The sequence below is a fragment of the Panthera pardus genome, unplaced genomic scaffold, assembly GCF_024362965.1.
Source record: "Panthera pardus isolate Hobbes unplaced genomic scaffold, ASM2436296v1 HiC_scaffold_13, whole genome shotgun sequence".
NCBI lineage: Eukaryota > Metazoa > Chordata > Mammalia > Carnivora > Felidae > Panthera > Panthera pardus.
This window is the reverse complement of record NW_026526688.1, coordinates 39,484,509-39,503,700: the sequence shown is the minus strand read 5'-3', so window position 1 is coordinate 39,503,700 and position 19,192 is coordinate 39,484,509. Positions and strand designations below refer to the sequence as shown.

General features: G+C 40.1%; 1 protein-coding gene across 5 annotated transcripts in view; it reads right to left on the bottom strand.

The window, feature by feature from the left end:
- SH2D4A (SH2 domain containing 4A) overlaps positions 1-19,192 on the bottom strand; it is a 59,716-nt gene that overhangs the window by 18,565 nt on the left and 21,959 nt on the right. For 4 of the 5 annotated variants that reach the window (XM_019440596.2, XM_019440598.2, XM_019440597.2 and 1 more), the window contains exons 5-8: positions 10,409-10,489; positions 6,403-6,514; positions 4,348-4,558; positions 1,467-1,597 (exon numbers count right to left, since the gene is read on the bottom strand). In XM_019440596.2, coding sequence (XP_019296141.2) covers positions 1,467-1,597; positions 4,348-4,558; positions 6,403-6,514; positions 10,409-10,489 — 535 coding nt within the window. The remainder of the gene's footprint in view (positions 1-1,466; positions 1,598-4,347; positions 4,559-6,402; positions 6,515-10,408; positions 10,490-19,192) is intronic. The other variant, XM_019440595.2, reaches the window with a different exon arrangement.

The window sequence follows — 19,192 nt, the reverse complement described above, 5'->3', positions numbered from 1 at the left end:
TGTCTCACTTCCTGCTGTTCAAATGAACTGCCACCCTTGTAATCAGGGATGACAACATCTTCTGCCCAATGACACAGAAACTACAAAGTACTAATTTCCTCAGTGCTTACCATAAAAAGGAAAAAAAAGGGGGGGCAATATGAAACAGTGGGGCTAACGTGTAATTGGCCATGTTCTTTCTATTCATCTTTTGACACTGATGTCCCTCTTTCTTCCAATGTCTTCCAAGAAGAATGGGAAGAATGGAGACTTACGACTCAGTCCTAGGAGGGGGAGGGGCTCCTCAGGGAATGGACAATTACTAAGGCCTAAATTGCCAAAGAACACATATTTTCAAGGAAAGCTAGACAGTTCCATAATGATCTGACTGCAAAAGCAGCCCATTAGCAGAAAGCCTATTACAAATAATATTTTTCTTTTTAGAAGAGTTTGCCATATTATAGGGTTGGGAGTCTATTTTTCTGGATATATTTATGTGTGACATGATACTAGTTAAACATGATTCAACATGATTCAAACCAATATACCCTTTGCGACAAGCGTGCTCTGTGAGAGAACTTTATTTTTGTATTAAAGCACTTTTGTTGTACATAGAGCCAATTAGTCCAAATCAACCACAGACATTACAGAAGCAAGCTGAGGCAAGAAGCCCCTTCATTTCTTGAAGTCCAAGAAACTAAGCAGTCAGTGAAATGTGTGCTGGGTACACAGAGGACTTGAATTCATCAAATTTCTAGTGTTAAATGGCTTATTAGGTAATATCTGCTCAGGCTTCAACAAACCCACCTGGCAGCCTTAACTACTTAATGGAAACATAGATCAAAGTAATAGAATTTTTAGGTTAAAGATCATAAAGTTCAATTTCTTCATTTAATAGATGAGGAAAATGAGGCTTAGCTAAATTGACTTGCTACAGAAAAAGAAGATGATTTGCTTAAAGTCACTCAACTGTTAATGGAGAGCTGACCTTTGGATTGCTAAACCAATGCCTTGCCCACCACACCCAAGGGCATATCTGACTCATGGTGGATGGTGGACAACAGGCACTGCCTTTTGAGGGGAGCCCTAGTGTAGGTGACCAGGAGGCAATGTCTTCCCCACCACACCCAAGGGCATATCTGACTCATGGTGGATGGTGGACAACAGGCACTGCCTTTTGAGGGGAGCCCTAGTGTAGGTGACCAGGAGGCACTGTCTTCCCCACCCACCCGGCGGTATTTCATTTGTGGTGATAAATTAGCCCACAGTACATGCAGAGACCACAACCACTCACTGTTTTCCAACTTCATCATGAGTTTGCAACCCACTGAGAAACCTTTGAAAAACTCCTTGTGAAAATAATTTCAAAGGCTCTTCTTGGGCAGCACAAATAAAAGGACGCCTTTATTCTTTTTGCCCTCCTGGTGGATTAGCATAGCTCTGTGCATCACCAGATGAGGTTCCATTGAGGGAACCTCTGTACTCACCATGGAACCAGGGAGCTATGGCATCTGAGGCTTTCTGGTAGCCTGCTCGCAGAGGTAGCTGCTCCTCTTTAAACCACCGAATGATTTCCTCTTGGGCAGAGCTGGATGCCATCCTCGTCACTCCCTGATTTCTGTTATTTAGAAAATGTTTTTCAAGTTAGATTTAACTAATTTGAAAACAATGCCTTTAGAACTCATACATACCCTATATATATATATATATAATCATGTATATATTATATATATTTGAAAATCTAATTACATGGGCTGAGCTAAGGGGAGGTTATACCCCTAATTACTGCCATCATACAATTTCTTGAGGGCTAGTCAAGAAATAGGAAAGAGGGGCACCTGGGTAGGTTAGTCGGCTGAGCATCTGACTTCGGCCCAGGTCACAATGTGAGTTCAAGCCCCACATCGGGCTCGATGCTGTCAGCACGGACCCCACTTCAAATCCTCTGTCCCCCTCTCTCTGCCCTTCCCCAACTTGTGCTCTCAAAAATAACATTTTAAAAAAATAGGAAGGAACATAAATCTGTCACTTGTCCTTCTGGTCCTGTGGGGCTAGTCATGGCTCTGAGCAACTGCTGTGTTAAAACAGAGATTTAATTCATTTTTAATGTGAATAAAAGCTCCATTAACTCCCAGTTAAAATTTGAGAAAATAAGCACTAAAAAGTGAAATACACCCCAGCACTACTTTCCTTGGGCCATGTCCTTGCAAACAAAAGAAATCAAATGCAATAAAATAAATTTCCTTCCTAACATTTTCATTATTAAACTTTCTCTTCTTTCTGTTTCCATCTCCCCGACCTGCTTTCTTCTCTCCCACACTTTGAAGAAGTTTGGTTCTGCTAAAGATAGCCTCAGAATTATAAAGTAAAAAGAAAGAAAAATGTATGAAGATTGGTAAAAGAAAAAAAAAGACACAAGCAGCAGAATCATTTTGAAATATATTCAGTAGCAGAACTTAAATTCTGGGATGTAAGTCAATTTCCATTACAAAAGTAACATTGCAATGTAATAAACATATTTCCAAGTCTCACACCACAGCCCACTAATTTTGAGCAGAATTCAGTGTGAAAACAATGAGGAGTTTGGATGAACTACTGGGATGCCTGTCATGTAAATTAATGTATGGCTCTTTATGCGTTTTATGGTAACACATGTCACTGTGAGTTACATGTGACATATATGTTAGATGTACATATATGCAGGTACATATCCATATATATACATAAACAGCATTTTGGAGAAAGTAGCCTATAATAGTTGACTTTTTTGGGTATCAGACACTGCACACACATAAGATTACATGATGAGTGCTCTAATTAGCTTTCAAATTAGGTTCTTTTTCTTTGGGAACTCTATGGAGATTAAGCAAAACATCTGAGGACAGCCAATCTCTGTCTTTTCTTGGGCTGGTTCCTAGCTGACCTCGGTCATCACTGTTGTCCCAGCCCAAAACCCATCCATTCTGGCTGCCTCACAAGAAGCATTTCATGCAAGTGTATTAAGTTGGAAAAATGAGTTAACTGAGCACAGCTCAAAACAAGAATTACCCTTATTAAAGGCCACCTTCATTGCTGTCAATCGCATACACTGTGCTCTGAAAATACTGTGGGTTAGGACATATTTCAAGGCACAGTCCCACCCTCAAAAGAGCCTGGAGAACAGTGGTAGGTCCACAAACAGCCCTGCTGGGGATCTGTGGTCAATACACAAACAAGCCTGAGCACTGGAAAGGACCCTGTGCAGGATCTCACACCTTTGTGACCTGGTCACAGAAGTTTGAGGATACCTGTTTCTGATTGCCTTTCTTGGGTTTTTGTCCATAAGAAAAAAAAATGATTCCCCAAACTGTCACTTTGTAGACATGATCATTTAGTTCGGGTCCCCAAGTCACAAAACGGAACCTTTTAGTTGAGTAAGTAGAAATAATTATAGTAGAGGAAAAGGTTCACCTTCCTATTTCCTCTGAGGTCATAATCTCCCTTAGGAAAAGCCCTGAAGATAACTACTGTCTCCAAGCAAAGAGAGATTTGTTTGCTTTTTATTTCTCCATGCTTGTAACCGAGTATTTTTAGTTTTTATTTCAGAAGGCAAGGCTTTCAGACAGTTCTGTTTCACTCAATCACTATTTGATTTCTCTGGTATATTTTAACTATCACCTTTCTACATATTAGAATACGAAAATAATCATATAATATCCAGGAGAAAATAATTTTATAATCAGTTAAGTAACATAAAGGAAAGGGGTTTCTGCTATGATATCATTGTATTTTTCTTCAGGGATTTTACAAAACAAATTGTTCTAATTTCCCATAGCCTTGGAGGCAAAGGCACTGTTATGACCAAAAAAGTTTTCATTCAACAAAGGAACAGTTCCAAAATCTCAACATATGAGCTTGGCTCTGTATCCCAGAACAAGGATTACCATCAAACCTTTAATCCTGAGCAATGAAAACATAACTCTACTGAAGCCATGAAAGTCAGCAAGCCATTAGATTCCTACTTTGATATTGTTTCCTACTAAGAGCAATACTGAGCACTGGTGAAACCCCTGTTGTTTCTGCTTCTCCCCTCATTGGCTCCCCTTCAGCCCAAGGGGGTGGGGGTGCGATAGTAGCATAGGAAGGCACTGAACTCGATGTGCATCCTAAGTTACTGGGTATCTTAATTACAACAACTGTGGACATTTTATAGATAAGAATGAGACGAATCCAGACCAGGTATCTCAGGAAGACAGGCTTGGAGGGGAGGCTGAATTTAATTTCACAGGCAGCCAGCTGGTCCTTCACTCCCCATGGCTCATCATGCAGTTTGTCTTTAATCAGCCAGTTTCCACCGTTATGCTTAAAGCCATCTGTGTGGCTTCTTACCTAAGAGGCTTTCGAGGGTATCCCGCTGGGGTTAGGAACTGAGGCTTGGGTGGAAGCGGAGGTCTTTTTGGTTTCTGTGGAATGCTTGGGGGACTTTGTGGTCCCTCACAACTTCTTCCTTTTTCAGCCGCTAGTGATAACCTCTTGTAGTCTTCCCGCGCTTGTTTAGCCAAAGAGCGTCTCTTCTCATCAGCTGCTTTGGATTTTCGCACTAGGAAAACAAGGCGGGGAGGGGGGAGGTGTTGAGAAAGCCCCTGGTCAGCCAACAGAGATGGTGAGAAGACTCAGCTGGTGGAGAGAGCAGTCTCTCATCCCAGCAGATTCTGTCATCTGATGATGACAATGAACAATCAGTGTCAACACCTATGACTCACATAGTTCAGGCTTGCACATTCACAACTGCCCAATGTTCACAGCAGACTTCCTATCTTTCTCTGGGAGTTTTAGGACTTTCTAAGAGGGAGAAGGAAGAGGAGGAGGAAAAGAGGAGATAGACATGGAGAACCATGGGTACATGTTTCAGAATTTCCTGCAGTTGGCAAGACCAAGTGGTGAGTCACAGACCAAGTGAGAATTCCAACTGACAGGGGGTCTTTGAATAAAAGAGGTGATGTCACATCCCTCACACACGCAGCTCAGGATGTCACCAGCAAAGAGCAGACTATGAGGAACTCCTCAGTGCCGTGGCTCCTGGCTGTGGACAGGATGAAAGAGTGGTGATGTCCACTCCTCAGTCCACAGAGAACTGAACCAAATGTAAATCGGCCTGCCAGAACAAAAAAAATAAAATAAAGTGATTCTCACCACAGAGAATGTGTTGATACACATAAAAGCATCCCAAAGTCACCTTTTAATGTTGCTTTGTAAAGCAGAAGGTTTGTTGTTTTGTTTTGCTTTTGTTTTGACAACACAGTGGTAAAGGACTCCAATGCAGGATGTTAAGACTAATTTTTATTGTGTGTATTTGCACTTCAGCCATTATTGGTCAAACCCTGTTAGGTTCGACTTTAAAGAGATGCCAAAAATGTTCCATTATGCTAGAATTTCACTGCATAGAAGTGATTGGATCTTGCAAATGTTTTCATTTCACAAAAACTGTCATGTTAATGGTATTCACTGTTATGGAACTGAACACAGTATTCTCCACATCCTGCAAACATTGCCACTCCTGTTCTCTCCCTCAAGTGGTCTCTAGGGATGACCTGGTAGGTAAGCCTTTTTCTGGGTCAGCTGTTTCAAACAAACATTTTCCCCTAGCATCCCTGAGCAGGCTCTGCTCTGCCTTCACCTGCACTGAGCTCTTCCTAAGGAGGTCTATCTTTGGTGGTGCCACCTCTAAAAGGAGTCAGGGTTAGGTGACAGGCATGGGAGGGATGCTGATATATCCAATTGATTATTCCTGGGTTCTTCTATTACCAAGTTGAGTTCAATGTTGAAATTTAGAAAAATACAGAATAACAAGAACAAAAATTCAAACAAATCTCAGATCCCACCTCTCCAAAAAAACTAATGTCGACATGTTAATAACCTTCCAGTTCTTTTACTTCATATACTCGAGCATTTTAAAATTGGGATATTTTGGGACACCTGGATGGCTCAGTCAGTTAAGTGTCTGACTCTTGATCTCAGCTCAGGTTATGGTTTCAGGGTTGTGAGTTCAAGCCCCATGTTGGGTTGTATGCTGGATGTGAGGCCTACTTAAAAACAAACAAACAAACAAACAAAGGATGTTTTTCATACTGTTTTGTAATATTTTTTCTTCTCCAAGTAAAAAAAAGATATAAACATATCCCAAATTCATTAAACACTCTTCTAAAACATGTTTTTTCATAGCTATATACCATTCCATCAAATAGATACAACAGCTGTGATGGTACAAAGATGAATGGAAAACCTTTCTACTACTGTTCAAAAAGAGACTCATAAACCTTTCTGTAACAACTTAGTAATAATTCTCTCAACAACTATTTTAAGTGCTTCCTAGTTTGATCGTTTATTAAGAGAAGGAATTGGCCTGAAGAGTCTAAAGTGTTATGGAGGCCCTGAGGTACTCACAAGATGCCTGCCACTCTGAATCTTCTTTCCAGCTTTTATAAATCTGCTTGGTTTTCTCCCCATCTATTTGTTTTAGTTCCTCATCTTGTGTTTTCTTCATGGATTCTTTCTTCTGTTAAAACAACAACAACAACAGAAACAAACACTAATGACTGACTGGCAGTTTTCTGTGAGGAGGAGAGGTGGAGGAGGGGAGGGAGGAAGGGGGTACAGGGATGGGGAGGGGACTCAGGTTGGTTTCTGTTTAACTCCCTTGCGGCCCCTGGCTAGGCAATTTGTTGTGCAGGAAAAGCTTGCAGTCAGTGATACCTGAAGCTGACTCTACTGCCACCTAGCTGTACAACTGCATGGCCCCTTACCAAACCTCCCTTAGGCTGTCTTCCCCTAAGTATAATTAGAAAATTAAAAATATTTTGGGGCACCTGGGTGGTTCAGTTGGTTAAACATCTGACTTTAGCTTAGGTCATGATCTCGCGGTTCAAGGGTTTGAGCCCTGCGTCAGGTTCTGTACTGACAGCTCAGAGCTTGGCCTCTGCTTCCAATTCCGTGTCTCCCTCTCTCTCTGCCCCTCCCCCACTTGAGTTCTCTCTCTTTCAAAAATAAACTAAAAAAAAAGAGAATTCAAAATATTTCATAGGGTTATACTGAGGGTTAAATAATATTTAAAAAGTGTCTCCCATAGTGTGTAACACAGTAAGAACTCAATAAATATCCATTTTCCTCAAACACAGCACTTCTCTGTTTTAAGTTGAATTCCCTGAAGTAGTGTGTAAATACTGTTTCATGGCACCAATGTAAACACTCTAGTATCTGACAGGTTCCATAAAAGTAACAGTACATTTCTACAGCAATCTTAGCTGTATCTCCATGTGCCCTCGCACCAGTGTGTCTAAAAATGTGGTATTTACACATGATTTTAGGTGACCCAAAAAGGAATATTTTTTTGTATTTAAAAAAAGCAGAAAAATATTTTTACAAAGCATCATCTTTGAGAAAACATAAAATAAGAAACACAAGTCTTCCTTAAAAAGGGAATTTGCTTTTGTTTATTGTAAAATATACATAATATAAAAATTACCATTGTAACCTTTTTAAAAATTGTGGCAAAATACACATAACATAAAAATATGACATTAGCCATTGTGAAGTGGACAGCTCTATGCACCAGTACACTGAAGGAACTCGTTTTTAACTAAAGAGAAACTAATACGCCTAATCACTTAGACCTAAAAAGTACTTTGTTTATTTGGGAACTGCCTCCTGAGTGCCTACAAGAAAACTGAATTTAGCACTTGGTCAACTAAATAAGAGCCTTGGTCACCTAAATAATGAAATAAGCTGAGAGGGTCAGAAAAGACAGATCATGCTTTGTTCTCCAGCACAAAAATGATAGTTTTTTTTTTTTTTCTTTTTCTCTATAGAAAGATAAAGACTTTCTGTTAAGTTATTTCACCCCAACTAAAATATAAACCTTGATGTCACAGAACTTGTTTTCAATCACTGTGGGAAGTCATAAATCACAGTTAATATAGGTGATAATTCATACACTATATTTCACTTCAGATGTAACTTTTTTCTTTCTTTCTTTCTTTCTTTCTTTCTTTCTTTCTTTCTTTCTTTCTTTCTTTCTTTCTTTCTTTGGAGAGAGAGAGTGTGTCTGTGCAAGCAAACAGGAGAGGGACAGGGGGAGAGAAAGAATCCTAAGCAGGTTCCACACTGTCAGTGTGGAGCCCCATATGCGGCTTGATCCCAGAAACGGTGAGATCATGACCTGAGCAAAATTGAGTCAGATGCTTAATTGATTGAGTCACCCAGGCACCCCAAGATGTAACAAAACTTTTGTGTATTTATTATTTTCACTTTTTTTCTTACTTTCATTTCCTGCCTAGAGCTAAGCCTCTGCAGTTTGCCAATATTATAAAAACTAAAACAAACAGACAAAAAGCAGCTTCTGGTGTTTTAAATGACTGTTAGGGGCGCCTAACAGTTACAAGTTGATCCTTACTTCCTACTTCATCTATTTAGAAAACCAAGCCAAACCATCATTTCCTTTTTAGAAGTGTTTGCTGGAAACATGTAGGCCCAGGATGGGGATGGTGAGCCAAGCATGGGAAAATCAAGATAGAGGCTGAGGAGTGAAGGAACAGCAGGGCTGAGGCTGAACACTGGTCCATACGCCCACGGACTGAGGTTTAAACATGAGGACAGGCAGTTTGATGTCAAAACGTCTCCCACAGAAAGTCTCTCATCCCAGCCTGTTAATGGAAATACTCTCCATAAGTTTCCTCAGAGAGCCTCTCCATTGCCTTTAAAGTGGGAAGGCTCTGTTTTATTACCTTTGTTCTACAGAGAAGCTTGGTAAGTGATCTTTCTGCTCATTCACTCTCTTGAATTCCCAGATAATTTCTTAAGTTAGAGAGGGGATGTATCGGCCCATGGCTCTAGGTGTTCTCCTGAGAGGGTGTGAAAACGAATAACTTACATCTTAAAATGTTCGAGAACCACTGATCTAGTCCATTTCCCTTATTTTGGAGACAAGATATTTCAGGCAAAGTCTAAACACTGATGTACCTTAGACCTCAGACCACTTCTCTTTTCCATCTAAACTCACTCTCTAGATGATCTCATTTTTCATCGTGGCTTGAAATAACACCAAGATACCAAATTCCTTACAAGGGTCTACATGATTTCTCAGCACTGATCTCTTTGACCATGTCAAGCGAGCTCTTGCCTTTGTGCCTTTATACTCGCTGTTCGCTCTGCTGGGAACATACTTTACCCCAGTCATCCACATGGCCCCTTCCCTCATTCCTTCAGGTCTCCACCAATAGCACCTTTACAGAGTAGCCTTCTCTGACTACCTCTATAAAAAACCAATTCCCACCCTCCCAGCCTTCCTCAGCTCCCTTATCCTGCATCATTTTCCCCCATAGAACTTACGACCATCTGACTTCATAGATGTGTTTGTTGTCTGTCTCCACATCCAGAATATAAGCTTCCTGAGGGTAGGGATTTTATCTATTTTTTCACTGTGTTTCCAAAGCCTGTAACAGTGCCTACCACAGAGGAGAAACTCAGCAGAAATTGGTTGAATAAATACACAGACCCTTTGTCTTTCTTGCTATCATTTGAAATGAAGCAATGTAATCTGGGCAGTGTAACTGAAATTTTCCTTTAGATGCTCTGGAATGGCCTATATTATATCAGCAGTATGCACACCAGGACTATACCACAAAAGTTCATGGCTTCTTGAAGTCTCCACAGGAGCTATCTCAGTTCATGCATGTCCCTGCAGACCAGTCAGGGAATTGACCTCTACTAGAGATCTACTAGATCTGCTAGAATCTACTAGAATGTGGGCCTTCACCATGACCCCATCTCAGGCCTGTGGTCACTCAGAACCTTCTCTTTACAGCCTCCTATCTTATGCTATGTTTTCAAACTTACTGCGGGTCAAATCCTACCATGGTTTCCAACTGCCAGCCTATGCCCCATTTATTGTGAAAAATGTATGATACAATGACAATCTAGCATGATGGAGGAAACAGGCTTGGCCTGTAGGAAGAATCCCACGTCTGGGTGGATGTGTGAGAGGTCTGAGTGCCTAAAGGAGCTCCTGGCACAGTGGGCATGGACGGCACAAGAGGCTGCTCATCCTGAAGGGACAGGTTCACAGAACCAATGAACACATTAGGAACTTAATCTGAATTCACCATTTCTGCCAAGTTAAATGCTTCATTTATCACTCTCTGGTGTTGTCTCTGTTTAGATCTTCCATGAGGAGTTTAGCAGATATTTCTTGGCATCTGTTCTTTCCATGATACTCAAGACTTTTCCAACCTCCAGATAAACAGGTAAAGATGAATAGCTATGCTCACAAGCTTTTTAAGACAGATTTCACATTTTGCTGCTTTCATTTCTGCATGAGACTAATATATCCATTTGTGAAACATTAGTGGACATGGCTATGCATTTAGCCCCCTGAAGACAGAATGTAAGTCTTTACCTGGTGAAATCCATATGCCTTCATACGATTGATAGAATCTGCCAACATTTGTTGAATATTTCTTGAGGAACTGGAGAATGACTAAAAATTAAATGAAACATGTTTTTTATACCATTTAGAACTACAGTGCAGTTTCAGTAGATAATCTGTTAATGCTTCCTTTGTTTCAATGTTCCCTAACCTGCCCCACTCCCATAGATGTATGTACCAAAGCTTTCCACCACCAAAGTCCCTGAGTCCATAATGACTGAGGCAGTAGGTATGGGAGACCTCAGCCTCCCTACTCAGTAGGGGATTATTGCTCAAGACTCTGGAGCTGGTGTTTTGGTCATGACAAGTGGGTTTCTCTTTTTTGTTCCCAGCTGGCCCCAGGGCTCCAGAATGACTTCTAGACATCACCATTACTCCTTAATTTAAATTATCTTCTTCTCTTAATCCCTGCTTTACGTCATCCCCTGTTTTAGTTCAGACCAGAGAAATGCTTCATCTCTGACATTTAACTGCATATGCCTTGCTCCCTGCCTAGGACTGGAGGCATGACTAGAATATCAGTTTGGTGCTTGGGAGCCCTGGCCACTTTCTCTGTCTGATCACTCTCCTCCCCTCCCCACCTCTCCCACCCCTGTTACCCAGCCCAGTATCTGGCTTTATGCTGCTCTGGATGGATTTCCCAAGAGGCAACTCCTGCCAATGTGGTTCCCAGATCCATTGCCCAGATTCCCTGGTGTCACTCCTGCCTGCCACATGCCAACTGCTCTGGCATTGTGACTGAGCTGGCATATCACACGGAGTGTCTCTTAAGGCCAGGTCAGTTACACAGGCCCCTGTCCCCCTGCCCCGGCCTGATGCAGAGTCTGGGCCAAGTCCCAGTATGAAAAGTCACATGAGCCTCTCGCAACCCATATCACCATGATTTATGTGCCCTGTGCCTGAGGACTCACTCCTGAATTTTGGTATCGATCAGAAATTGTCAGTAAATTTTCAGAAAAAGGTTGGTACCGAGATTCAGTGTGGAGCATAAGATACTTTAGGGTCATTACCATGTCATGTAATAAACCAGTGTGACTACCTCAGTTTTATCCCTTATCTCACAGTAGCTACATTGCTTTTCCCAGCTGCCCTAGCAGTTAGGTGTGCCCATGGGAATAAGTTATTTCCAATTTGTGATACCTGGTATTTGCCACTCCTATTCAAGTCCTTAAAACCTCCTTCACCCATTCCTCTCCACTTCCCACTTCCCCCTTCCTTTGGGCTGAAATGGTGATCACAGTCATGCTACTACACCTTCAGTCCCTGAGTGACTCTGTGGACCTGGGCCTCCTGAACCAGAACCATTCTTTGAAGTTCTAAGTGAGAAAGATGAACTCCTGTTGTGTTTTGCCTATTGCTTTGTTGGTCTATTTGTTATAAAAGTTTAGTCTATTTTAGTTAATAAAACTGGCCATGGCAATTGGTAGTGGCACTCTTCAAGCCCTCTGTTGAGATTTTTTACTAGTCATGGAGAGTGCTATTAATGCTAATTCCACTGAAGGCTACTAGTCATTAAAGGCGCATTATGACCAGGCACTGTGTTAGTAACTTAGTATTATTTTTATTCCTCAAGCACCTATGATGTATGGACAACACAATACCCAACTATCAGAGGAAGAAACTGAATCTCAGAGGAGTTGTACAGCTTTCTGGCATCATACAGCTGGGTAGTGCCAGAGTTTATACTTTTCCCACTATGTCAACATTGCAATGATAGGAAATGAGTTGTAGGTCAAAATGTTTCTTTATGCTTATTACTTGGCAAAATAATGACTCCTATAGGTTTCACAATTGCTACCTACCATATTCTATCTCATTTTTATTTTAATATTATAAAAGGATACATAACTGCTCTGCATCTAAAACAGAATAGTATAGTAGCCAGTTCCCTATCTGTGAACAGGTTAGAACTGTTTTAACAGATTTTATACATGTCTGTTGAAAAGTCCAACATGACTTTGAAGAACTTGAATTTGTAGTCTCTGAATAAATTTCCACCATAAGGAATGTGAGCTTTAAAAACAGGCCCACTCTCCCTCTCCCTTTATTTAATGATATAAGATCCGTGGGACATCATTTTGCAAAAAGGATCAGTTTCTTCTATGTTGAAAATTAGGAGGGGGGCACCTGGGTAGCTCAGTCAGTAAAGCATCCAACTTTGGCTCAGGTCATGATCTCATGTTTTGTGGGTTTGAGCCCTGTATCAGGCTATGCATTGACAGTGCGGAGCCTGCTTGGGATTCTCTCTCTGTCCTTCCCCCACTCAGGCTCTTTCTCTCTCTTTCAAAATAAATAAATAAATTGAAGAAAAAAACTTTAAAGAAAAAGAATATTAGGAGACTGGTAACCACCCTCCCTTGTCTGCTCAAGCACTGTACTCAGGTTCTAGCTATGGAACCAGCCACTAGTCTGTAGCAGGACCTGGACCTAGGCAGCCAGCAGAGCTTTGGACTGGGGATTTGTCACCAGCACTCATCCACCCTCAGCCTTTAAGCTCGCAGACTCTCAGTTGTTTCCTGAATTAGCTTCAGGCTAACAGGGCTTGGACAGGTCTCTTCTAACATATATTCTACTTTGTCAAACCATTTTCCCCCATCACTTGCCAATTACTGTCATCTGCATGGCACTTGAAGCATACTGTGTGAGTTATTCTTTGTCCCTTAGAATTATTTGCTCAATTGAATGATTCATCTTATATGCACATACAGCATTGTTTCCTTACCACTTGCTTTTTTTATTATCTTTTTTCCTATATTATCTATCTACCACCAAGGGCAGACCACCCCAAGATGGACTACATTGGCATGAAGGTAATTTTTGAGTTAAAAGCAATCAAAACCCAGCAGATTCAGGAAAAGCTCGTTACCTTCCCACCTCAACTACTTAAAAGAATTTAGATAGAGGTCTTGCTCCAGGAAGAGAGCTGTCACTAGAGATAACTCCATGACACTATGAACTAGGTATAGCAGAGAGAGAGGAATCTAGCAGAGCCTGTTTGATCAATGTCCTCTGTGTCTCATTCTTTCTGAGTGGCCCAGAAAACATTTGTTTTTACCAAACATTTACTCTTTTTTATCATCCTGTGAATTGCAGGAAGTCCCAGACCCCTAGAGCCCCTTTCTCCTTAGTTCAGAATGATATATACACCACATTTTGCTTGACTGTCTTCAGAATTTCCACATCTGTGTGGGTTTCTCATACATAGGAAATTAAATTTGATTTTCTCCTGTTAGTCTGTCTCGTGTCACTTTGATTCTTATTCTGGCCAGAAGGACCTCGAAGGGCAGAGGAAATCCTTCCCCGACACCAGCATTTCAACATTCTCACTGCTTTTGCACTTCTCAGAAATGATGGGGTTATTAATACTCTTAAGATAATTCAAAATTGGGAGCACCTGGGTGGCTCAGTCGGCTGAGCGTCCAACTTCAGCTCAGGCCATGATCTCACAGTTCCTGAGTTCGAGCCTCACGTCAGGCTTTGTGCTGACAGCTTGGAGCATGGAGCCTGCTTCAGATTCTGTGTCTCCCTCTCTCTCTCTGCCCTCCCCACTCATGGTCTCTCTCTCTCTGTCTCCCAAAAATGAATAAATGTTAAAAAAAAAAAAAAAAAAAAAAAGATAATTCAAAACTAAGCACAGACAAATGAGCCAGACAATGAAATGGACCGGAACTGAAGGGATAATGTGACCATCAGCACCATCTGCTGGTGCCATCAGATTTGACATCCTTTCTTTGTCACAAGTTTTAGGTTCTGTTCTCAGTATACCAAAGCTCTGAGTTGGTTCTTGAGCAGAGGAGTCAGAGCATAAATAATTTCAATTAGTTTAATAACCACCCAGTTAATAACTACCTGATACTTCTACTGAAGTACTTCTATAAGTCTAAAATATATGGTAAACTCTAAAAACTCTTCACATATACCAAGAACCACATATAAAAATTCTAGTTTTCAAGGTGAACCAAGATTTGCCATTATTCCAAAGTGCTAAAATAATATGAAGAACTAATGAGGACTTGTATAGAATGGGTTCATTCAGATACACTTACCCATTCTACAAATACATGAAATACAAGTTCAGTATAGTAGACTGAAAACAGTATGATCCAAGATTTCCTTTATTAAAAAACAACCAGATTATTGGCTCAAAAGTGACTATTTATGATGTTAATACCAGATGGAGACAATCTCAGGAATGCTGTTGCCACTCAACATTCCCAGAGTGAAGATGAAGAGGCTTCTTGGAGAAGGCACCATGCCCCCTCTGCAGCTTCCATATGATGCTATGTTCCAGGGAATATACTTTTTAATTATTCCTATTATTAGAAAGAGAGGAAAACTACCCATACCTGCATAATTTTTGCTTTCAAAGCACTTTCAAGTCCGATACATCATTTGACCTTCATTATCAATCCTATAAGAGAATCAAAGCAGGTACTGTCCCTTTACAAAAGAGGTAAGGTGACATGTTAATAGGTAGGAAATCAGAGATTGAAACCATGTCCTCTCGATGTCTACAGCTCAGTCTTTCCGCGGGGTGTCCCAGAGAGAATGTGTGCTTGTTCTCATGCCTACAAGCCACAGCACCCTCTTCCCATTTGCTACATTACAGAGGCTTCTGCAGCTGCTGAAACTCTATGGGCACAGTTAAAGCAATCTTACCTGCTTCATATCCCCTTTATTTAAAAATAAAAACTGCCACAGAATATGACTCCACAAAATAAAGTGAAAACTTGAAAGCCAATGGCATCAAAAGGTAGTAGACTTCCTGCAGACACTGAGTCAGAATGGTCCCTTCTAGTCAGTGCAGGCCCAACCAGATCTGGGAGTGGAGAGCATCTGTATTGACCAAAGGGTAGTGCGTGTGTGTGTGCGTGCATGTGTGTGTGTGTGTGTGTGTGTCTGTTGTGTATACAAATTACTGTTAAATTTAGAAGTATGGCAATTCAAATCTATATAAGCAATTGGATTATCAAAAGATACTGTAGCAACATCTGTATTACATGATTACAAATCATATTTCCCCCAGAGACTATGTGTCCCATGAGAATTATTCTAATTATATTCACTTTTAAAACTGATTTGAGGGGTGCCTGGGTAGCTCAGTCAGTTGTACGACCTACTCTTGATTTTGGCTCAGGTCACGATCTCATAGTTCATGGGATCGAGTTCCACATCAGGCTCCGTGCTGACAGTATGGAGCCTGCTTGGGATTCTCTCTCTCTCCCTCTCTCTCTGACCCTCCCAAACTCATGCATATATGCACATGTCCTCTCTCTCTCAAAATAAATAAATAAACATTTAAAAAAGCTGATTTGAAAAACAGTTTGTTCTGTCTTTTAACTTAATACTCTGTTTAAAAGTATGGCTATGCAATTTATTAACTGCAAATAAACCAGAAAACTCCAATAAACATAAGATTTTTAGCATTCAATTTTTATGGTAAAGATTAAAATGATGAATTAACAGGCTAAAACCAAGAGTTTCCTTTTGAAAAAAAATTACTAGATTAAGTGTTTAGCCATCCTGTTCTTACACCTCTTAAATCCATGGTATTCCTTAATGGATAAAAGGTCAGAATAATGAAGGCAAAGACTATGTCAGCTTAATTCACTGATAGCTGAGCCCTCAGCAAACAGAACAGTGACTGGCACTTAGTAAGGTTCAATAAATATTTGGTGCATGAATGAACATACCATAAATTCATGAAGCACTTTCTCAATCATTATAAAATATTTAGTCTAGTTTTAATATTAATCAAGAGAGACAATTAAAATTCTCTGAAAATTGATGCTCTATAACTCACCCATTTTGCTAACCAGGTCATTGGAATAATCATATCCTGGTATTTCCAGCCATTTTAAATAAAATTTCCCAACGATGATTATAATATTAAGCATTTGAGCATACTGGGATTTAGCTTTTTCCTTCTAAAATAATGAGAGAGGCAGAATAATGAAATTGCTTTGATAAAGTTATGAAGGAGGATAATATGGGGTAGAGATATCTTTCAAAGTCCAACTAAACTAACAAGATGAAAAATGGGACAATCAATTTTACTGTTGAAAATATGGTACATGGTCCCTGTGGAATGATTTTACTGAAACATGAATTAGGACAACAGAGACCCTAGAGAGTCTTTCCTTACTTTGCTAACAATGTTCCTAGTAAAATCTATGCACATGGACTACTAGATAGCCTGACTTAAAAGTACAGCAGACTCTAATATTGTGTGTAATTTTATGGAACATCTTTAAATAATATACTGTCTGAGTTTATTTTGTCCATATTAGAGCACTGAACTGTATACTGAATGAACATCTGTCCACTTTCATTGTACCTTCCCCCTATAACCCCTCACAGCAATGTGCAAATAGGAGAACTGGCAGGGACATCCTCGGAAAATGTAATAATGCAGAACCAATAGGGGTTGTTAGGGCAAAGCATTTCAGATATGAAAGACTTTCAAAGGCTGCCCTTACATTTTCACTAGGGACACACCTGATATATGTTCCATGAAAAACAAAATGAAGACAAGCAAGGGAAATAAAGTAATTATTAAATATAAAGTATAAGGATAAAATAATAAAAGATTGTTAAGAGAGAAAAGAGTCTTAAAAACATGATTGATATGGGAAGTCTTGACATAAGGGAATATAGGAACCTAACTATAATATTTATATCATACATAATACTATACAAAACACTTCAATATATATTGCCTCATTGATTCTCATATCCAACCCAGTGATAGGCTATATCTGCCATTTTTAAAATTTTTTTATTTTTTAAAGTTTAATTATTTTGAGAGAACATACATGCAAGCGGGGGGAGGGGCAAAGAGAGAGAGGGAGAGAGAGAGAATCTCAAGCAGGCTTCTCACTGTCAGCGCAGAGGATGATGCTGGGCTCAACATGGGGCTCAATCTTATGAACCATGAGATCATGACCTGAGCAGAAATCAAGAGCTGGTTGGTTGACTGAGTACTCCAATGCCCTATAACATACTGTTTTTAAAAGCATAACAGTTTAAATGGCTTCTAAGGCCCTAGGATTTTGTAATTCTATCTTCTATAAAATTTTATTCTATAGTCTACCATGAAATTCTACTACGTTACATGGAAACCACTTGGGTAATTATATAACTTTCTGATTATGGCTCCACTCTTGAATTAATAAAATGAGCACAACAAACCCCTTGTCTGTTTTTGCCTAGCATACCCAATACTTTGTCTCTCACAAAAATAATATTGCTTCCTGCATGCATACTAGAAGAGAATATACATCAAGGGAAACAGTTACTGGTTTGGGATTATCCGTCTTTTTTCTTCACACCTGTTAAAAAGAAAACCATGGGCCCAAAATGGCGTTGCCTAGCTTGAGACCTAAGTCAGTAAACCAAGACTTACTACCTAACATAACTGCAGTTTCACACCCCCAAAAAGGTAACCTTAAGCAGTCAGAATGGGAATTTCCTGGTCAGCTCTAGGAATTTTACTGACAGAGCACTCTGTTCCCCTTAGAAGGGTGAGCTTGTCTAAAACAATGGATTCTTTGCTAATAGTTTCTTTTTTCCATTCCCTTTCTACCTTCAAAAACTTTCCTTTTCCAAAACCCTTTAGAGCTCCCTTCTACTTGCTGGATAGGATGTTGCCCAATTCATGAACCAATTAATAAAGTCAGTTGGGTCTTTAAAATTTGCTCAATTAGGGGCACCTGGGTGGCTCATCTGGTTAAGTGTTCAACTTTGGCTCAGGTCTGATCTCAAAGTTCATGAGTTGGAGCCTTGCCTCAGGCTCTGTGCTGACAGCTCAGAGCCTACAGCCAGCTTCAGATTCTGTGTCTCCCTCTCTCTCTGTCCCTCTCACGCTCACTCGCACACTCTCTCTCAAAAATAAACATTAAAAATTTTTCTTTTAATTTACTCAGTTTTTTGTTATTTAACACATCCAATTCAATCCTCAAAATTCTAGCTTGCATTTCAGGAACACATTTTCCCATTCTATTTACATTGAGATTCCTTATTATAAGTGTGAACCCAACTCCCATTTAGGGATTGGCAATATGCCTGTCTGCATACAAGAGCCAGGCAATGCCATAATGGTTCCCAAGCCCAGGCACAGGGCATCTACTCTGGGGTAGGGTGCAGACTTCTCCACCCGCCTACTCACCAAGCTTTAGTATGTCCCCGATTAAATCACCTAAGAAAAACTGTGATTTAGTACTACCGTTCACCCTTTACAAAACGCACAAGCCACGTATAACCAAAACTTGGTTGCTCTATAAGTAGCACTTAGAGATGAATAAAGGTCCAAAAAAAAACCCAACAATTCAGCATATTCTTTTCTATTCTTTAAAGAAGTGGTCTTGATCTTAGTATCTTGCTTCTGAATCTCTCCTTTATCAAGGCAAACAGCCAAATTCCGGTTTTAGACAACTGCTGGTTTCTGAGAGCACGTTTAACTTTGGATTGGAAGTGATGTATGGAAGAAGGAAAACCTAAGTGGAAGTCTTTCATTATGTCTGAAAATAGTTTTATAGGTTGTTCCTTCATTGCTATCTGCTAATGGGAACACAAAGCTAGGAGTTAGAATAACACTTAAAAATATAACCACCATGGCTTCAGTGTCAAATTAACAATCAAAGTGTACATTTTAGTAGCATGTTTTTTATCAGATCTTACAGTAAAATGACAGATATAAAAACAGATATCAGAGTCTTGGGACAGTGTGCACGCACATGTGCATATGTGCAAAGT